Here is a 19105-nt window from a genome sequence, read left to right on the forward strand (position 1 = left end):
ATGGTAGAGGACATAATAATGTTTTTTTTTAAACTGAAATGGTTTGAAGCAATCAGCATCCCAAATTAAATGAGTTGCCGCATGGTGTTATAACAGTAACATACTGTAAAAAAGGAGAGCTGTAAATTAACAGTACAATACTAGCAACCACAGCTGCCAGTAGCTTACCTTTATTTTACAGCACTTTTTTTTTTTTTTACAGTGGAACAGACCAATCACAATTCATCATGCAAATACATAAGACCAAGAGGAAATCAGTATGCAAAATAAGCAAATTATATCATGACTAGTCAGTTCCATATTGAACATTAAACATTTTATTCATGTGAATCTATAGAAGATTTCTAAACTTTAACCTTAATTCAAAATATATAAATTAAAAATATAAACAAAGCGCAGCTAAAGTAAAACAATCTAAAAAAGAAAGTTTGAATGGAGGAAATCTGTACAGTTAGCAGTTTGGGAACATTTTCATGTTACATTTTTTATGCTTAAGGGTTTAAAACACGCTGTAACCATAATGTTCAGCACTGTGCTGTCTTGCTAAAACTTCTCATTCAACGAATAAATTGTCATCTAAAAATGTTTCTGCCTGTGCTGTAGTTCCTGAGAGTCTGACTCCTGGACAGTCATACTTAAGCGTCTCCAGGAGCCCCAGAATCAGACGCGCTGACAGGATGATGGTCTGAATAAAGGCTTCAACCCTGCTACAGTTACAGATGCATATTTTTGAGACATTGTTACCATCTCAGATTTGAGACATATGGGGATATCTAGGTCATCAAAGATCAGACTATAACAAAGATGTTTTGAGCTCTACGGTTGTTTCTGCTTAATGACATGATAATATGAACTACAATTATTTATTTTTTTCCAAGGACAAGAATAAATATTAATTATTTCTTCAAATGAATTTGTCAATTGCAGGCCAGGAAGTCTAAGTTTGGCCAACAACAGACTAATTAACATTCAGGTTTTCTTCCTTTTTTACATGTACATCTTTTGTATTAATTTTTAGTTTTAGATGGTTATTTCAGTTATCCTTTAAGTTATCCTGGCAAGATATGAGTGGTTTTCTGCTTTTCTTGTATGTATTGTTTGATGAGCATACCTTATTTGTCTTTAATTTTATCCAGTGGCATCTGGTGTATGAAATCAATAAATACTACAGTATACTCTTTAATTTTATGTAAATATTGCTAATATACCCAATAGGTTAAGTGCTTCAAACACATTCTCACCACCATTTGTGCACAAAAAAAAAAAAAAAGAAAAAAAAAAAAAAGGTTTTCAAATTGTGAATTTATACTTAAAATACTCAACATAAAATCATGTTGAACTATGTTGTGGGTGGGGGCAGACATGTTCACGTCCCTTTTTTCTCAACAACAACGACAAAAAACTTTAATAAAATTTAAGACAATTTAGAAATGAAAAGGTGTCAATTTATTAATTGTTAGATACAATTTTGCACATTTCTTTGTAAAACTGAAATATGTCAAACAACAAAACAAAATTTTCACACTTTGTCTGTGCTCTTTTTCAATTTAAAATGAGAGGCAATTGCTGTATTTTAAACACAACACAATTCAAACAAAGAGGCTGCATACATGCAGCATGAGCAGTTTTAATCTAAATTTGATTGTATAATTTCGAAATTTGAAGCAAAAACAAAATGGTCTGACTTTAGTTTTGTGAAACTATTCTACATAAAACATCTGTATGAAACAAAACAGCAGACAGGCTGAATTAATGCAGATTCACTCTCTGCCAGCAGGTGGCGCTTGAACATCAATTAAACATCGTTTCCTTGGATGCCGCTGTAAAAGCAGCGCTGCAGTTATGAACACTACTTTAATATGCATTATACAGAGGCAAGATAAGAAGAAAATACCATCTAAACTTTTTTTAAGACAGCCAGTTTCCCTCAGAGATACATTCATATAAACTCCCATACCAAATGACTTGAAATTGTAGGTTGACAATGACGTCGCTGATTAGAATTATCAAAAAAATAACTCTATTGCACATATAATTAGAAAGTTATTGAACGCGGAAATGTGTGAATATAAAACCAACTTTATCCAAGTCCTTCGTGAAGGGAATCAGTTGCTCACTTTCGTTTGGAACATCCCTACAAATGGCGTCCCCTTCCCGAAGTGCTCTTCAAGGGCGCAAAAAAAGCCGTTTGGAATTCGCCCAATGGTTCTACCCAGAGCTAAACCGGAGCTAAACAGTGGCTGCATCCGAAAACTTAGGCAGCTGACTTGCTGCCTCGCTGTCTTGTGAGGCAATGACTTTGCAGGCAGCGTTTTTGCACGGAGGCACCTCACAAAACTGATTTCGGACAGGCTTCTGAGGCAGCGTAACTGTTTAATGATCTACAACAAAATAGAACGAGTTTTGGTGATAACTAAACAAATATTTAATTACTATAATACCAATTTACCGCTAGAAATAACATCAAAAGTGCAAAAAGTTAATCAGAAATATGCATTTACACACAAACTAACCACCAAACGCAACTTTGAGGGTGAGTAAATGACAGAATTTTAATGTATTAGTGAACTATGCCTTTAATATACGAAAGACATTATTTATAATGGCACTGAATGGAAATCTATGGGGTCAATTATATAAGGTTTATATTCACTATAATTGTATAATTAATGACTGTTTGACTTATTTGTGATGGTTCTTGTTCACAGAGGCATAAAGTTGACTGCAGTCATCCTGAGGTCCAGCTGTTGCTCCTCTGATGGAAGAATAAGTCACTTTATCATCATCATAAACCTGATTGAACAGATTGGAAAGAAGTTTATTGATGAGAAGTTTCAACCCACAATTAATACAGCATAAATGCTCAATTCAATATTTTGAAGAACTGCAAGTAAGAATAAAACAGATTAGAGAAGATGGATGGCATCAGTTGACACTGAAGAACAGGGAAGTGTTTTACTCGCCTCCTTCTTTCTGGCTTGGATTGTACAGTGTGTAGCAACCTCAGTATAAGTCACGTCATCTTTATGCTCCTAAACAGAAATAAATGAAAATATGATGAGCCAAACTTTCATTAGCCATCCGTATACTTTGTAAATTAGCTTAATTACAGGTGCGTATGTTTTAAAATATCTCGCTACAGGGTCTGAGTTTGGAAGTCTGTCAGAAATTACTGATTTATGGCAGATTTGGTGTTTTGCACTCCTCCATCTCTCATTCCAATGAATGTATATGTGGCCACAAATGACTTTTCAGACGGTCTCTTAAGCAGCATACATGAATCCTAAAACTAACTTCACCATGCTCCAGTAGCGTATAAATTTAAATATTGCATAATGCCACATGGTAAATCTGTATTCATACAGTAGTTGTTGCTCCAGCCAATCAGCTGAAGTGACTATGTTACAATATAACATGGCCCACAGGAAAATCACCACAGCAACTGTCAAACACAAATATAAAAATATACACAAATGATTGAAGATGAATCATATTGTTCACTTACATTAGTGCTGGGAGTCAGATGAATGGACCTGCTGACTGAATCACTGGCTCCATTATTCTTATCTGTGAACTTTAGACAAGAAACAGTGCAAATATACAAACTTGTCTTCTAGCTGATGCTTTAACTAACGTGATTAATAAGAGTTCACATATTACAGCTTATAGAGCAACCTCACGGGTCTTTGGCTTTTACTTACCACAGAGTCATTAGTCCCTCTTCTGTTATCTAAAAATAGAAATATTAGGAATAGGTTATCTGAAATATGAATATTAATGATTACATACAGAACAAAACACAGACGGTGCATCTCAATCAGCTCCAGCTCATGAATGGATACCTATATTGTGCACACAAATCTTGGCTCTGGTAAGGACTCTGGCTCGCCGTACATTGGGACACTTTTTTTTCAGTAGCAACAGGCAGGACAGATATTTTTCTGATGTTATTTTGTTTTATGTTGTTAGAAAATCATTATGAAAAAGACTTTGATTGTTATGTTATATCCTTGCTATGTTTTCAGATATTCTAGATTGTGTTCACAAACCTGCGATGTGTTTAATTTAATTAAATAAAGCCTTTTCTTTTTTAAAGTTCTTTATCATTTCATTATTGGGTTCACACGTGCGATTTATATTTTTGTGCCATTAATCCATATTTGATTTTTTTTTTTTTTAGCAATTGATGCTATTTATACTAAGTGTAAATAGTTGTTAGATGCTATTTATACTTATGACATGGCTCTCTGGAATACTTGATTCTGATTGGTCTCGACTCTGATCGCTCATCTGAGTGTTTCAGGCTGTGGTGTGATACGACGTCTCATTATGCCTCAAATATCCGTCTTTTCTAAATAATATTTCTGTAATAAACGGTCAGCTTCAGGCCAGGGTCCTGATCGCCCTGTTGGGGTTTATTTTGTGAACTGGCTGGATGTTCATTGTCCTTTACTCAGTGGAAATGGTGGCAGATGATATTTGCATCTCAGAATATCGTAGTATAAAACAGTAAGCAATTCTAACGTTAAAATCATTAAATGGATACCACACTAATGGGACAATAAATTATTTTTAGGTATATGCTTGAATGAATTATATTCAGTCATCTCATTGTTTTCTCTTCACTTATCAGAGGAATTCTGTCAAAACATTTACACGACACATTTATCTTAAAGTCACATGCTTTGAAATGTTTGTCTGTTGTTAGAAAATAGAGGAAAACCCTAAAAACTCACCGGCTCTTTTTTTACAAATTACCCAGAGAACAACAGCAAGAAGAACAGCTGATGCAGCGGCAACAACAATCCCAATCACTGAGGAAGAGACACATTAAGAGGCATATTACTGTTTAACTAAAGATATAAAATCAACTATTGACAAACATAAAATGGTAAAGCATTTAACAACATAATTATGCATATTTATCATACTTATGAGTGATGATGATTTTTATACCAGATCTTGTTACTACTGTTGCCACTTTATACATGTACATTATATTTATGCATTTAAGTGCTTTTCTACAAAGTGATTTACAAAAAACAAAGTTCAACAATAAGGGATAATATCATACAGAGAGTTGTTTATATGTCCTGAAAGCATCTGCACACTAACAGAGTATATCTGATATGTTTATTAAATGATCATGACAATATAATTAGAATCGTCTGAATGAGAACGACATCTCTTTGATAGAGTTACTTTTACAGAGTCACAAATTTACTTAAACAATAATAATAAGAAAGAATACATAAATACCTTGTTGTGTGGTAATTACAGCAGTGTGTGCAGCTGATGTGAAAACACACAAAACAGATGTAACTTGTGTATTTGTTGTGTAATCATTTTGACAATTAAACATTAATGCATCAGACAACAGACTGTAAGAGAATATTATAGTCATGACACGTTTTGTGTTTTTTATCCAGTAAAGCACTGAAGTGAGAGACTGATGAAGTGTGTCAGAGATCATGTACCTCGTGTTGTAGGAGCTGCTGTAGTTTGGCTTGATTTCTCAGAGTTTGAGCTGCTGACTGGAATCAGTGTTGAATCCTTTACACCTGCAGAAGATGAATGTTCAGATGCATCATACTGTTGAACATTAATATCATATCATCATACTTAATCATTACATCACACAACAGAGTTTGTGTTCATTTATCACTGTTTACAGTAGCAGGTTTTGGGATGAGAGATGTTATTACATCAAGTTATTTTTACAGTGAAACACAGTGAGCTGCAGCCCGTAAACCTTCAGTTTGTCCTGAATCAATGATATTATTCATCACGTCACGTCATCAGAGAGTCTTCTAAATTTGATCACTTTTTTTTTGTTGTTGTTTCTTTACCTGAATACTGGACAGTATATGTGGCTGAGGTCTTCAGCTGGTTTCTCTGTGTAACCTGACATCTCCACTCTCTGTTGTGATCTTCATTCAGGAGTGTTGTAGTCAGAGAGCTGAGACACTGTTCTGAGGAGAATATCTGAAATCTGGAGTCTGTCTGCAGATTCACACCAGCCTGATTCACCCAGATCAGATCAATTCCCTCAGAACCAACCAAAGTATCACAAGAGACTTGATCATAATATAACTGACAGGAGAGAGTCACAGAACGGCCTGATCTGATCTCAGACTGTGAGGATGATGAAGAGACTGAAACAGAAATCAGACAGAGATTACACGACTGATTCCAGTCTTTTCAGGGACAACAATATTACTGTTTAATTCAACATATAATCATAATATTCACAGAAACACTGACCATGAAGAACATGCAGATAAACATGTGCATCAGTTCCTTGTTGTACTCCATTCACATATTGTCGGCAGGAGTACAATCCACGATCTTCTTTTGTGACGTTCTTGATGTTCAGAGAGCAGTCAGAGCCCAGACTCAGTCTCTCATGTCTCTCTGTGTCTTTCTTCTTTATTCCTCCAGTAATCAGTTCAACTGTCTCTGAATGTCTGCTATAGCTCCATGTAGTTGATGTGCAGCCAGGAAGAGCATTATTACAGGACAGACGGACATTTTCACCAGAACTGCAGAACACATGAGTGTCATCCACTCCACTGCTACCTACAAAAAGGGGTTTTAATCTTAAATCACATACTGTCTGTAATACTCAAGCTGCAATACTTAAAATATACACTCTGTTTAAGTGGAAAATGAACAATGGAGACCAAATTGGTGTTAAACAGGTTTTAGCCGTTCAGATCACACTTAGTATGAACAGACCCTTGCATCAAACTTTTGAGTTTGTTCAGGAATAAAACAAGTATTTACAAACACCACATGACTTTAAGATAAAATTCTAATGACATGAATTTTAAATAGATTGGATCTTCACATTATACAGATATTTTATAGTGTATTATAGATCATAAACAGATGTCTTTACCTGTGAGAAGTGCAAAGAGAGTGATCAGTCCCAGCAGACACAGTTCACACTTATCAGACATTTTCTGTTTCTGTCCGTCTTTCTTTTCATTCTATATTTACATCTCTTCCTTTAAACATCCTCAGCTCCTCCTGCGGGTGTTAACTTCCTCTGATCTGAAACAACTGACCATTTATAGTGTCCTGACACTACAGCTGCATTTCACTCACACTAGTTAGACGGTTTCAACGGGCGCACACACCTGGACCTAACTTCCGGTCTGTGTTTGTTTATCGGTCTTGTTAGTGGTGCCGGCTACAAACACAGTTAAAGTTAAAGTGATGAGTAATGAAGTTGGGCTCAGGTTGCTGTGCTGTGGGATGTGTTCACATACATTTATTTATTTGTGGCGACCCGCCACGATATCATAAAGGACCGATTTTCCAAATGGCTTCGTTGAATAAACAGGAGCAGGTAATGCACGTTTAAAAATCAAAACGAGGCGCGGGTGTTTTTATATCACTGTATTTCTGAAGAAACACTGTCTTTAGAAAATGTTCGATGTCATTTTCATTTCATCTGGCATGTTATATGCCTCATAAAGCAGCGTTTGTAAGCTCAGCGCTGCTTTGTGTAACGTACAGCCGTTTCCGGGGAAACCTCTAGTCCTCCCGCTTTAAAGCGCCTCCTGCTGGCAGAGAATGGATTTGCATTTTTAATAAGTCCGTCCAAGTAAAACGCTGCATCTCAGTCTGTCTGATTTACACAGCAAACATATTTTGCTTGTTATCAAAACATAATCTACTCTAGAGGGACTGTTGTTACTGATTGTATTTGGATGTCTACCGGAAGTTAAGTAAGGGCCACAAAAGCGCACATGCGCAGTAACGTTTGTTTATGTTGTTGCCGTTGAAACCGTCTATATGTGTGAAAAAGAAGTATCTATAAATATGTAGGTATATATATATATATATATATATATACCGTACATAGCAGTTAGTTTTTTTTTTTTTTTCTAATCTCAGCAAGTGACCACTGAAAGTCATGACTAACGATACATAACTAAAAAAGAATAAAATAAGAAAAATGTAAAATTACTGGCTAAAGTGATTATTATTATTATTATTATTATATTTTATGGTATCATGATCAGTGCATTTGTTGCTGCTTTTTGTAGTACTTCACTCTCTAATGATTAACATTCAGAAAATATGTGCTTGTTATCTGAAGCCTCACAGCTCTGGAGAGCTTTAGCTGTGATAACGATATAAAATAAATAAATAAATAAATAAAATGCATAGCCTGAATGCACTTTAAGTCACTTTAGATAAAAGCTTCTGCTAAATGCATGAATGTAAATGTAAACGGAGAGTCTTTTGAGAGACTACAATGTAAATGTTGGTTTACATCCAAGATACACAATAGATAACAACAATGTATTTATGTATCAGGTGTGAGATCAGTGTGTGCAGTTATCTCTCTGTAAACACAATCTATCTGCATTAATAACTCAATCATGAGATGATCACAGTTCAGTTAGACCACAGGTTCAGACCACACAGAACTGTGATCATCTCTGAACCCAGTTTAGACTGACGACGAGTGCCATCACATTCAGTTCCTCTTCTTTCTTTAAGTGGGCTTCTGCATGGCTTTAAACTCTGTATCTTTACAGTTCATGAAAGCATATGTTCAGCCTGCTTAATTAACAAAAGGTAAGCCCAGCTGTAACTCAGTTAACCAATCAATTGACTAAAATTGTTTCACAGCAGATGATTTTTGTTATCGTATCAAGGTTACTTGTCTAGCCCAAGCATGATGTTACTAAAAGGTCTAAGTGGTTCGGTCTCTAGTCTGCTCTCTCTGTCTTTACTGCTTCTCAACAAATCACTGAAGATCAGATCAGCAGAATCAGGTGCTGCAGACTCAGGACTCACCACAAAATAGCAAGACATTACCAAGAATTCATGACCAGAAACTGAACAAACATTCAGGGCAAAAACACTAAACAGTTGGTAAATACAGCGACCCCTAGTGGTTACTTAAAAAGTCACGATTATCTCACAATCACAATGTTGAATGTTTATGTAAAGAATAAACTGATATCTCTTTCACTCCACGTAAATTGATCAATACTTTAAATAAAAGTGTTATTAAATAGTTTGAAACAGAACATTATGAAGCAAACCTATAAGCTCCTGCTTACAGTAAAAAGATTTCGTTGAAAAACTTAAGAAAATTAGACAATGCTAATTTAAATAATTCAACAAAGAAAAAAAAAATCCAAAATGTGAATTATTGCTCTTCTTTTGCTTGTTCTTATCTATGTCTGGTAGGCTACTGCACTGTAAACCCCAATGTTGTCATTAATAAAGAAATCAAGTTATCATAACTTAACATTACTTAAAATGCCAAGTTTTGATGTCAAAACTTAAACAGGTATGTTTAATTAACTCATCTGGGAGCAAAAATCTTTCAAATTAAGATTTTAAGTGTAATGAACTCAAAATTTCAATTGATTTAAATTATGCTCAGTGTCTCTGTTTAATATGATTGGTCGTATTTGAAATTCTGCCTTGACAACGCGCTGATTGGTCGATATAACACAAGGCGGGAAATCTTTGGTCGTTGAAGCAGCGGTCAGAGTCACTGCAGAGAGAGCCGTCTGAGATGAAAATCAAACGTTAAATTGGTAAGTAGATATTAAAACGCATATATACAATTTTCTTAATTACCTTACGAGTTTTATTGTAATGTTATTTGAAAGGTATAATTGCAAATGTCCCGTTTTTCTCCTGCAGCGTCACTAGCAGACAGGCGGTCGTCGTGTAACAGGCGGAAAGAGAGCCCTCATGAAGACTCATTGAAGTATGCTGGTAGGTTAATGGTAAAATACATGTGTACATTTTGCTTAGTTGTCTTCAAAATGTTCTATAATGTTCATGAACTACGCAAACAACATTAAATGGCAATTGCGCCAAAAGCTGAACGAAACAGCGCTACTCGTCTGAATCGTGTGCTGCGCTGCCCGTTTATCAACTCGGCCCAAAAGAAAAGAGCACCGCGGAGAGCTCGGAGCGAATGCGTTGTGTTTATTCACTGACCGTTCGCGGTCACGCAATCACTAAACAGCGCTTTCCGATTTAAAAAATACATGTCTCTGTTATTTAAACTATTTAATGTCTGATCAGACTACGCTTACATTACCAACAGCACTGACACGGAAAACAGGAGAGGCTTTCACATTTTTTAATAAATTGCCAGCATTTACCATGGATTTACTGTAACACTAACTGTCTGTAACCATGTTGTGGCAGAAATGTAGGATGTTCATATTTAATTTTATTAAATTCTGAATTTGTAGGCATTACATGTATTAAAGGAGTAATGGAATATAATTACAGCAGTACAGGTATTAAGCTCAGTTTTTTGTGTTATTTGTATTGCATTTATATAGAGTAGTCTATAATAAAACCATAATTAACTGTCTGTTTTCTACTTTTCACAACTTTCACCCAGGAGCAAAAAAATCTGCCACTAAACTTGAAAGAAATAAAGATTTGACATTTATTATGGCAATTATCAATATCGACTGATATTGTTCAATTTCCTGTTTTCCTCCGACAGCAGAACTGACAGACAGGCGGTCATCCTGAAGCAGGCGGGAAGAGAGCCTTGTGATAAAGACTCATTGAAGTATGCTGGTAGGTTAAAGGGATAGTTCACCTAAAAATTAAAATTTGCTGTTAAATTACTCACTTCACTTCATAAGACCTCAATGTATCGTCAGGAGCCACAATATTAAATTAGTTTTTCCTGTGTATGTTTTTTGACTCTCATAGTGCCGGTAGCCGTTGATTTGCATTATATGAATCACCAAGGACCACAGTTCCAGCTAAAAACTTCTTTAGTGTTGAACTGAAGAAGAAAAGTCACCTACATTTGGATGGCTTGACTTGAGGGTGAGTTAACAGCAAATTTTCATTTTTGGGTGAAAAATCCCTTTATTTTGCACCTTTTGAAATGCATGTGAGTTTGGATGCATGTGAATTAATTTTAATTTGTTGATGTTTATTCATCTTCTCTAGATGCCCAATGATCGCAACATGATCCTTGATGTGGTCAATGTATTCTACTTTCCATGGGGCAGAAAGACCCACAGCCTAAAATACAGTCTTTAGCAAACCTATTTGGTTAAAAAGTAAAACACTTCTTTCTTTCTTTTTTTTTTGCACACTTTGAATAGCTACTAACATTCACAAATACTGTGCAAATTTCTATGCTCCATACAATTCACATTTTGGTGACTATTAAAATGTTTCTGCTGAAAATGTGACTTAACAATATGAGCTTACTCTTATAACAGTGTTGTTTCTGTTAAGTACATTAATGTAGGTGACAAACTGTTGTTGTTCAGTGTGCTTTTAATTGTTCTGATACTCCAAGTATTGTAATTGTATTTTTTTTTATTAAATGTACCCAAATAAACCCAAATACAGTTGTTGATGTGAAGAAAAAAATTGTTTTAATGATTTATAAAAAAAAATTATAATTAAAGCCAATAAACACAACAATATATAAAACTGGAAAGTTTGAGTTTAGTCTGTTTGCCTTTTAAGTTATTTATACTTAAATAAGTTAATTCAATGAGAAGACCACATTAGGTGAACCCAGTTAAACTGAGTTGTCAATTTCCCATTACTCAATTAAACTGAGAGAATCACTTTCCTCAAATCATTTGAGTAGTCTCAACTTATTAGGGTTTACAGTGTGTGAATATTGTTAGCTCTATAATAAGTTGCTTGTAATTTTCCTTATTTGGAAGACACTTTGGATAAAAGCATCTTCTAAATGAATATATGTAAATGAGTATTGACATTCTCAAATCTGCAAACATTTTTCTGATTCTTCTCTTGCAACCAGCCATTACCATATGATAAACTATAAAAAGAGTGTGTGAAAATAAATATGTTGGTAAGGAAGTAAATAAACAAATAAAATTGTTGGGAGGTCACTGAAAATTAAATTAAAAATGAAATTGAATGACTCTTGGTATCCAATTCTCTGATTTTGAAAAATAAAGAAAAACATGGTGTTAAATGTAAAATAGTTATATGCAGCTGCAGGAATAAGTTTGTGAACCTTTTGAACATGTCATACTTTAACAATTACAGACAAACACAACAGACTAAAATAATAACACAAACAATCGTACTTTCACATTTTTATTGAATACACTGAGTGATCTTAAACAGTGCAGGGCAGAGAAAGTAAGTGAGCTCTTGAATTTATTAACTTGTAGATTCAGCAGCAAAACCATCAAATTTTTTCTGTCGCTGCTGATAAGACTTTTGACCAATTTTGCTGTATCTCTCCCTACAGATCTGTTTCAGTCTCGAGAGCACAGTGCTTGTTAAGTTATGCCATAGCATCTCAGTTGGTTTAAGATCAGGATTTGAAGCAGCATAACTTTTTTCCAGCCATTCTTTAGTTGATTTACTGTACTTGAGTGCTTTGGGTCATGAACACTGTTCTTGTTCGGTGTTTTTCTGATAATAGACACATGAACAAAGACTTCCACAGTTTCTCTGGTTGTCATGACACTGAAGCATCTTTACCATATATTTATATTATGATTTACATCTGTGTAAATAACCATTCATGTTTATTAAAAGTACAAATGTTGCTGTTTTTAATCAATCTCTAAATCATATTGTATTTAAAGTCTGTGAAGAACTGAAAAATGATATTGAAAGCTTTCCAAATTTATACAATATCCATACACGAAGATAAATGTTGCCTGATATTTGTAGAGTCATTTATTCTAATATTGTAGGTATTTCTATTTCCTCTCGGACGTAGGAGTCCTTCCTCCCTACAAAATAATGAAATAAAAAATAACTCCGTGACCTCTCATTTTACATTTCATTATATATATTGAAAATAATTTTTCAATTGCTCCTTTTTTTTTCCCCCCACAGTGTCTGCAGCTTGTTAGAGATCAATGTGAATCCTCAGGTTCTGTGATGTTCAAAACTCACCAGCTCTTCTCACACAGATGATCTGAAGAAGAATCACAGTAGGAGCAGCAAACACTGTGATCTCAACAATAATCACAATCACTGCAGGACAGATGTGTGGAGAGATGATAGAAAAACAGAAGAGAATTAATCTGTGAGAATATAAATGACTTTGTAGATTAAATCAAGGATATAAAAGAATGAACAATTACTAACAATTATTTAGAAATACACTAATAGTCTCAATGATATAAAGTCATCAGTAGCATCTGAATAATGAAGCAAAGCAAGGAACCAGTTGTGGCTCCGTTAGAGCTCTAAGAGACCTCCTTGTGGACCGAGAGGGAAGCTTCATAGAGTCTAAGTTTATGATCAGCTGCATATGATCATCTCCTGATTCTAGAAGAATGTGAATAAAACCACTGAAATGAGAATCATTCATAAACAAACCTCGAATTAGAGAGTTTAGAGTAGTCACTTGATTCTGTGTTGCTGCTGTAGTTGACGCTATGGAGGATAAATGTATAGTTTTAGATTTATGTGCCAGATTGTGGAAATACAGAGATAATATTTGAATGAGTGAAAACATAAAGTTACAGTTTAGATTTCAATGACAGTGCCTTATTATCTCCAGCAGCTCTGAGTAGCAAAATCAACCTCATAACATTATTAGATTAAAACAGTTTGTGAGAGCAACTGCAAAAGTGAGAGACTGATGAAGTGTGTCAGAGATCACCTTGTGTTGTAGGAGCTGCTGCTGTAGTCATTTTTGGGGTTATTTTTTTCAGTGTTTGGGTAGTTTTGGTGTTACCCAGCTCCTAGGTCAGTTATTTATCGCGGGGATTTTGTCTCATCTTCTGGAAAGAGCAGTTCTAAGCGCCATCAAATTGATGCATTTTTTCGGTAAATACAGGCTTGTGTACACTTTATTTTATATATAAAATCGTTACAGTACTGTATATTGTCCAATTTCATGCAGAGCAACATACAGGCGTGTGGTGTGAATCACCTAAACATCGGTCTTATCGCGTGATGGAAAATCCTGATAATCTGCATAAAATAAATGGTTTTATTCATAAAGATACAGAATACAAATATTTTGGATGTTAAAATACACTGAACAAAATTAACATGCAACATCTGTGGCATTGTGCTGTGTGATAAAACACATTTTAGATGTTCCTAGACTTTTATTGTGGCCAGCCTAAGGCACACCTGTGCAATAATCATGCTGTCTAATCAGCATCTTGATATGCCACACCTGTGAGGTGGATGGAGTATGTTGGCAAAGGAGAAGTGCTCACTAACACAGATTTAGACAGATTTGTGAGCAATATTTGAGCGAAATCTGCCTTTTGTGTACATAGAAAAAATCTTAGATCTTTGAGTTCAGCTCATAAAAAATGGGGGCAAAAACAAAAGTGTTGCGTTTATAATTTTGCTCAGTGTATGTCCTCAGAGCTGTTCACTGTTTGTTTGTGGGTAGGTTATGGTGGCAGTCACAGTATATTTCGGCAATGAGTGAGACGCAGGGCAGTTCCCCACCGAACATGACTCGAGAGCCAGCGCCGTTACGGTGGAAACAGAATAACAGAGACTGGTTGATTACATGTGAATTACTTCCGTTTAATGTTTAATTTTTACTTTTTACTTTTAATGTTTGTTAAACAAGTTTAAATAGACAATATGTATACATAAAAACGATAAACAATGAGGTTAATGAAAAATAAATGTCAGTAAAGGACGTTATCCTGCAAACCAGTGGTTGTGTGGAGTATTTTACAAACGTTTAGAGGATTTAAGTTAATCTGTAAACATTATTTCATGTATAAAGTAAAAAAATAAGCCATATTATAATAAAAATGAATCAACCCATTACGATGGGTTAAATAAACAACCCAACCCAAAATGTGTTCTGTCCTATATTTACCCAGCCCTTGGGTTAAAAACAACCCAAATTGTGTTGTTTTTAACCCAGTGTTTTTAGAGTGCATCACATGACATGCAATTTGTGTTAATTTATCATCATTTACAGAGTTATTTATGCCTCCATCATATGGGAGTTAAACACAGTGATCTGCAGCCAACAAACCTTCAGATGTTTGTGAATTAATTACATTATCAATCATCCTGTCATGTCTCCGCGTCAGAGATTCTTCAGAAATTGATTAAAGAAATGTAGTTTCTTATCTGAATACTTGTCAGTGTATCTGACTGAGGTCTTCAGTTATCAGTAAACATTCATCTTAACAGCTGATTATGTACCTGGTTGTGTAGGAGCTGCAGCTGATGTAGAGCTGGTGACTGGAGACGGTGTCTTTGTTTCGGTCGGAGCTGAAGATGAATGTTCAGATACATCATAGACTACAATCATATTTAAATTACTGATAATTAATTGTTATAAATAATTTACCTGAATACTTGACAGTATATGTGGCTGAGGTCTTGAGCTGGTTTCTCTGTGTAACCTGACATCTCCACTCTCTGTTGTGATCTTCATTCAGGAGTGTTGTAGTCAGAGAGCTGAGACACTGTTCTGAGGAGAATATCTGAAATCTGGAGTCTGTCTGCAGATTCACACCAGCCTGATTCACCCAGATCAGATCAATTCCCTCAGAACCAACCAAAGTATCACAAGAGACTCGATCATAATATAACTGACAGGAGAGAGTCACAGAGCGGCCTGATCTGATCTCAGACTGTGAGGATGATGAAGAGACTGAAACAGAAATCAGACAGATTACACGACTGATTCCAGTCTTTCCAGGGACAACAGTATTACTGTTTAATTCAACATATAATCATAATATTCACAGAAACACTGACCATGAAGAACATGCAGATAAACACGTGCATCAGTTACTTGTTGTTCTTCATTCACATATTGTCGGCAGGAGTAAAGTCTACAATCTTCTTTTGTGACTTTCTTGATGTTCAGAGAGCAGTCAGAGCCCAGACTCAGTCTCTCATGTCCCTCTATGTATTTCTTCTTTATACCTCCAGTAATCAGTTCAACTGCCACTGAATGTCTGCTATAGATCCATGTAGTTGATGTGCAGCCAGAAAGAGCATTATTACAGGACAGACGGACATTTTCACCAGAACTGCAGAACACATGAGTCACTTCTGCTCCAATCATACCTGAAACACACATCTGAGTGATAACTGGAAAAATCAGGGTTAGTTATTTAAACACATACTTGCTCAATTAGGAGAAAGTGGGAAACGTAAATGATACAATAATTTTTGTTTAGTTTTAATGCTAAAATGATAAATTACCAGTTTGCAATGTAAAGCAGCCTAGTGGACTGTTTTTGTGCATGCAAAATAACTAGAAGCTATTGTCACCGGAAGTCTTGCATATGTGTGAAATGGCTGTGCGCCCACTGTTATGTTAAAAAAATAAAATAAAATAAGGAGGATACAAGGAACTAAACAAGATACATGTGTGACTAATATGTAACCAAGGAAACAAGCTCAACACAGGAAGTGAAAAAGAATCAACAGGGACGAATAACTAAAAGGTAAAGAAGATATAGACAATGGCTGAATCCAAAATTGCATACTTTCATACTATTCTTCTTGATGGAGAAATATAGAATCCGCATTGTGTTTTGCTGATAAATTGAGCTTAATATTAACTAGTTGCCAAATATCTAAATAGTGTAACGCCAGACATATAAACGGGGCAGAGCTTCATGGTGGATAGGGGTGGCACTGGCCGCAATGATATCTGGTTGGCTACCCCAGGTGCCCCCACACCAAATATCTTGCGATTGGCCTGTTTTTAGTTTAGTAAGTTCCTGTCTGTTGTTAAACTTATAATTCAAAAATAATTTCAGTGCTTAAATCTACATGCAATTTCACTGACACTATAATGACTGGAGAGACACAAACACATGAGCACAGTTATAGAAATAAATGTGTGAAAATTAAATATTGATTCAAGTTTATAGTAACCTATTTTAAGCTTGCCTGTATATTATTTTAAAGCTAAAATCAGTTCATTACAATGGACAAACAAAATAATATATCCATACACTTTCTGTAATTTTTAGAATAGACACAATATGACTTCAGTTGCATTTGTATGAAATGAGAGAGAGCAGGTGTGTGGTGTGATGTGAGAAGCATGAAAGTAGCACATGCTTCAGTTCATGGGTGTAGAATATGCAGGGGATGTGTCCTCGTCACCTTTAATAAGGTAAATTCATCCCCACACTTTTTTGTTCACACAGAGGTTTTCAAGGACCAGTGTGAATAAATATAATTGTCATTAGGAAAATATTGGGGAAAAAATACTATAGAATACAATTTTTTTTTATTGTCCAGCAGTGTATTTGGTAGATAATAAAAATAAAAACTGTCAATTAGACTAAATAAATAAATAAAATCAAATAAATTGGCATTTCTGAAAGTGAAAAGTGTGGCCAAGTATGGTGACCCATACTCGGAGTTTGTGCGTTGATATGGCGTCTTGGCCGGAGGGTGGAGAAGAGCCATTATCACACCGTCACAGCGTCTGGTGTGAGGTTGAATGAAGTGTGGCGGTGGAGGACGTTTTATTGTCAATTGGAGAACAAATTGGATATGAGAACATCTCTCCAGCCTCAAGAATGAATAAAGCTGTGGTGGTTTTCTTAAAGGAGGAGAATCTGGTTAACCGTATAGTAAGCAGCGCAATAAGTGGACTTTTTGTTGCTGTTTCACCGTTAGCTAATCCAACACGAAAGGTGATGATCTCAAACGTGCTGCCGTTCATCCCTGATGATGAAATTGAACGTATACTTTCATGTTTTGGAAAGTTTGCTAGTCTGTTAAAAACAATTCCATTAGGATGCAAATATACGGCTTTAAAACATGTAATGTCGTTTAGGAGACAGGTGGCAATGTTTCTGAAACAACATGATTTGGATGTGTCTTTCAGAGTTTCGTATGAAGGGAAGACACATATATGGTTTATGCTAGTACAGGCAGTTTAAAGTGCTTTGAATGTGGAGATGTGGGACATAAAATGTCTACATGTCCACATAAGGCTGGCAGTAGTGGTGTTAGTGTTACACCAAATTCCACTGTTGACTTAGTGGCCAATGAATCTAATGGAGAGCAAATGACTCATAATGAAATTAAAGAAAGTGATGGGAATGATGTTGCATCGTGTAGTAGTGTAGGACAAGGAAAAAAGATTCCTGATGAGACTGTAGAAACAGGGGAAAGTCTTGGATTAGAAACATACAAGGATAGTGAGGTTGTTCAGATGAATGAAGTAGTCAATGTGGAGATGAACAAGATGTTGAATTGTACTGAGGTGGTTGGAGAGGAAGGAATAAGGGACGATGATATGCTTTCGGATATCTTTGAGATCGGGGCTCAAAATACGGAGGAGATGTATTCTTTGGATGAGATTAATGATTTTCTGGATGCACGTTTCGGTAAAGCGGTAAAGGTGAAAGTTTTTCTTTCCCAGATGTGGAAAAGTTTATTGTTTCAGTGAAAGTACTGCAGCGTACAGTGAGTTATGATGTGTTACGAAGCTGAGGAAAAATAAAGGACCATTTCGCTTCAAAAAGTAATGGATAAAATGCACTGGGTGACTGTCATGATGTATTTTATTTTTTTCCTTCTGTCTCTGTCCACTTTACATTTTAACCTCTTTATGGAAAACTTAAAAGTGGGTTCTTTAAATATAAATGGAGGAAGAGATGGGGTAAATTGGCAGTAGTATCAGAGTTTGTAAATATAAATTGGGTTAATGTCCTGCTTTTACAAGAAACTCATAGCAATGATAAAAATGAAACTGAGTGGAATAGATTGTGGAAAGTCATGGGACAAACAATAATACTGGAGCAGCTATATTATTTAAAAAAGGCTTGAATGTCAATATTTTAAATACTGAAGAGATTGAAAAGGGAAGGGTATTATTATTAAAAATAGAGTATGGAGAACATGTCTTTGTGTTAGTGAATGTGTATGCTCCAAATAACGGGTTAGAAAAAAAGAGTAAGAGTTTTTGATCAATTACATAAAATTTGATGATACTATTTGGTTAGTGTTAGGAGGGGACTGGAATTCTACTATTAATTTTTTAATTGATAGAAATGGTGAAGAACCACATAGTCACTCTTGTGAATCACTGTCCAATATAATGGGGAAATATGATTTAATAGATGTGTGGAGAAGGAGGAATATAGGAGTAAGACAATAT

General features: G+C 35.3%; 1 protein-coding gene across 2 annotated transcripts; it reads right to left on the reverse strand.

The window, feature by feature from the left end:
- Window positions 1-1694: 1694 nt before the first annotated feature.
- On the reverse strand, window positions 1695-17380 carry LOC131543572 (uncharacterized). 2 transcript variants are annotated; one of them, XM_058781057.1, is made up of 9 exons: window positions 15727-17380; window positions 15314-15619; window positions 15166-15234; window positions 5478-5561; window positions 4737-4814; window positions 3702-3730; window positions 3506-3574; window positions 2964-3032; window positions 1695-2793 (listed from the first exon to the last, which is right to left on the reverse strand). In XM_058781057.1, exons 1-9 carry the CDS (start codon window positions 16052-16054, stop codon window positions 2683-2685), a joined length of 1143 nt encoding a protein of 380 aa, XP_058637040.1. In that variant the 5' UTR covers window positions 16055-17380; the 3' UTR covers window positions 1695-2682. The 2 variants fall into 2 exon arrangements, with proteins under 2 accessions (XP_058637040.1, XP_058637041.1); XM_058781058.1 differs by lacking the exon at window positions 15166-15234.
- Between the last annotated feature and the right edge of the window lie 1725 nt (window positions 17381-19105).

Source organism: Onychostoma macrolepis, chromosome 07 (genome assembly GCF_012432095.1).
Source record: "Onychostoma macrolepis isolate SWU-2019 chromosome 07, ASM1243209v1, whole genome shotgun sequence".
Taxonomy (NCBI): domain Eukaryota; kingdom Metazoa; phylum Chordata; class Actinopteri; order Cypriniformes; family Cyprinidae; genus Onychostoma; species Onychostoma macrolepis.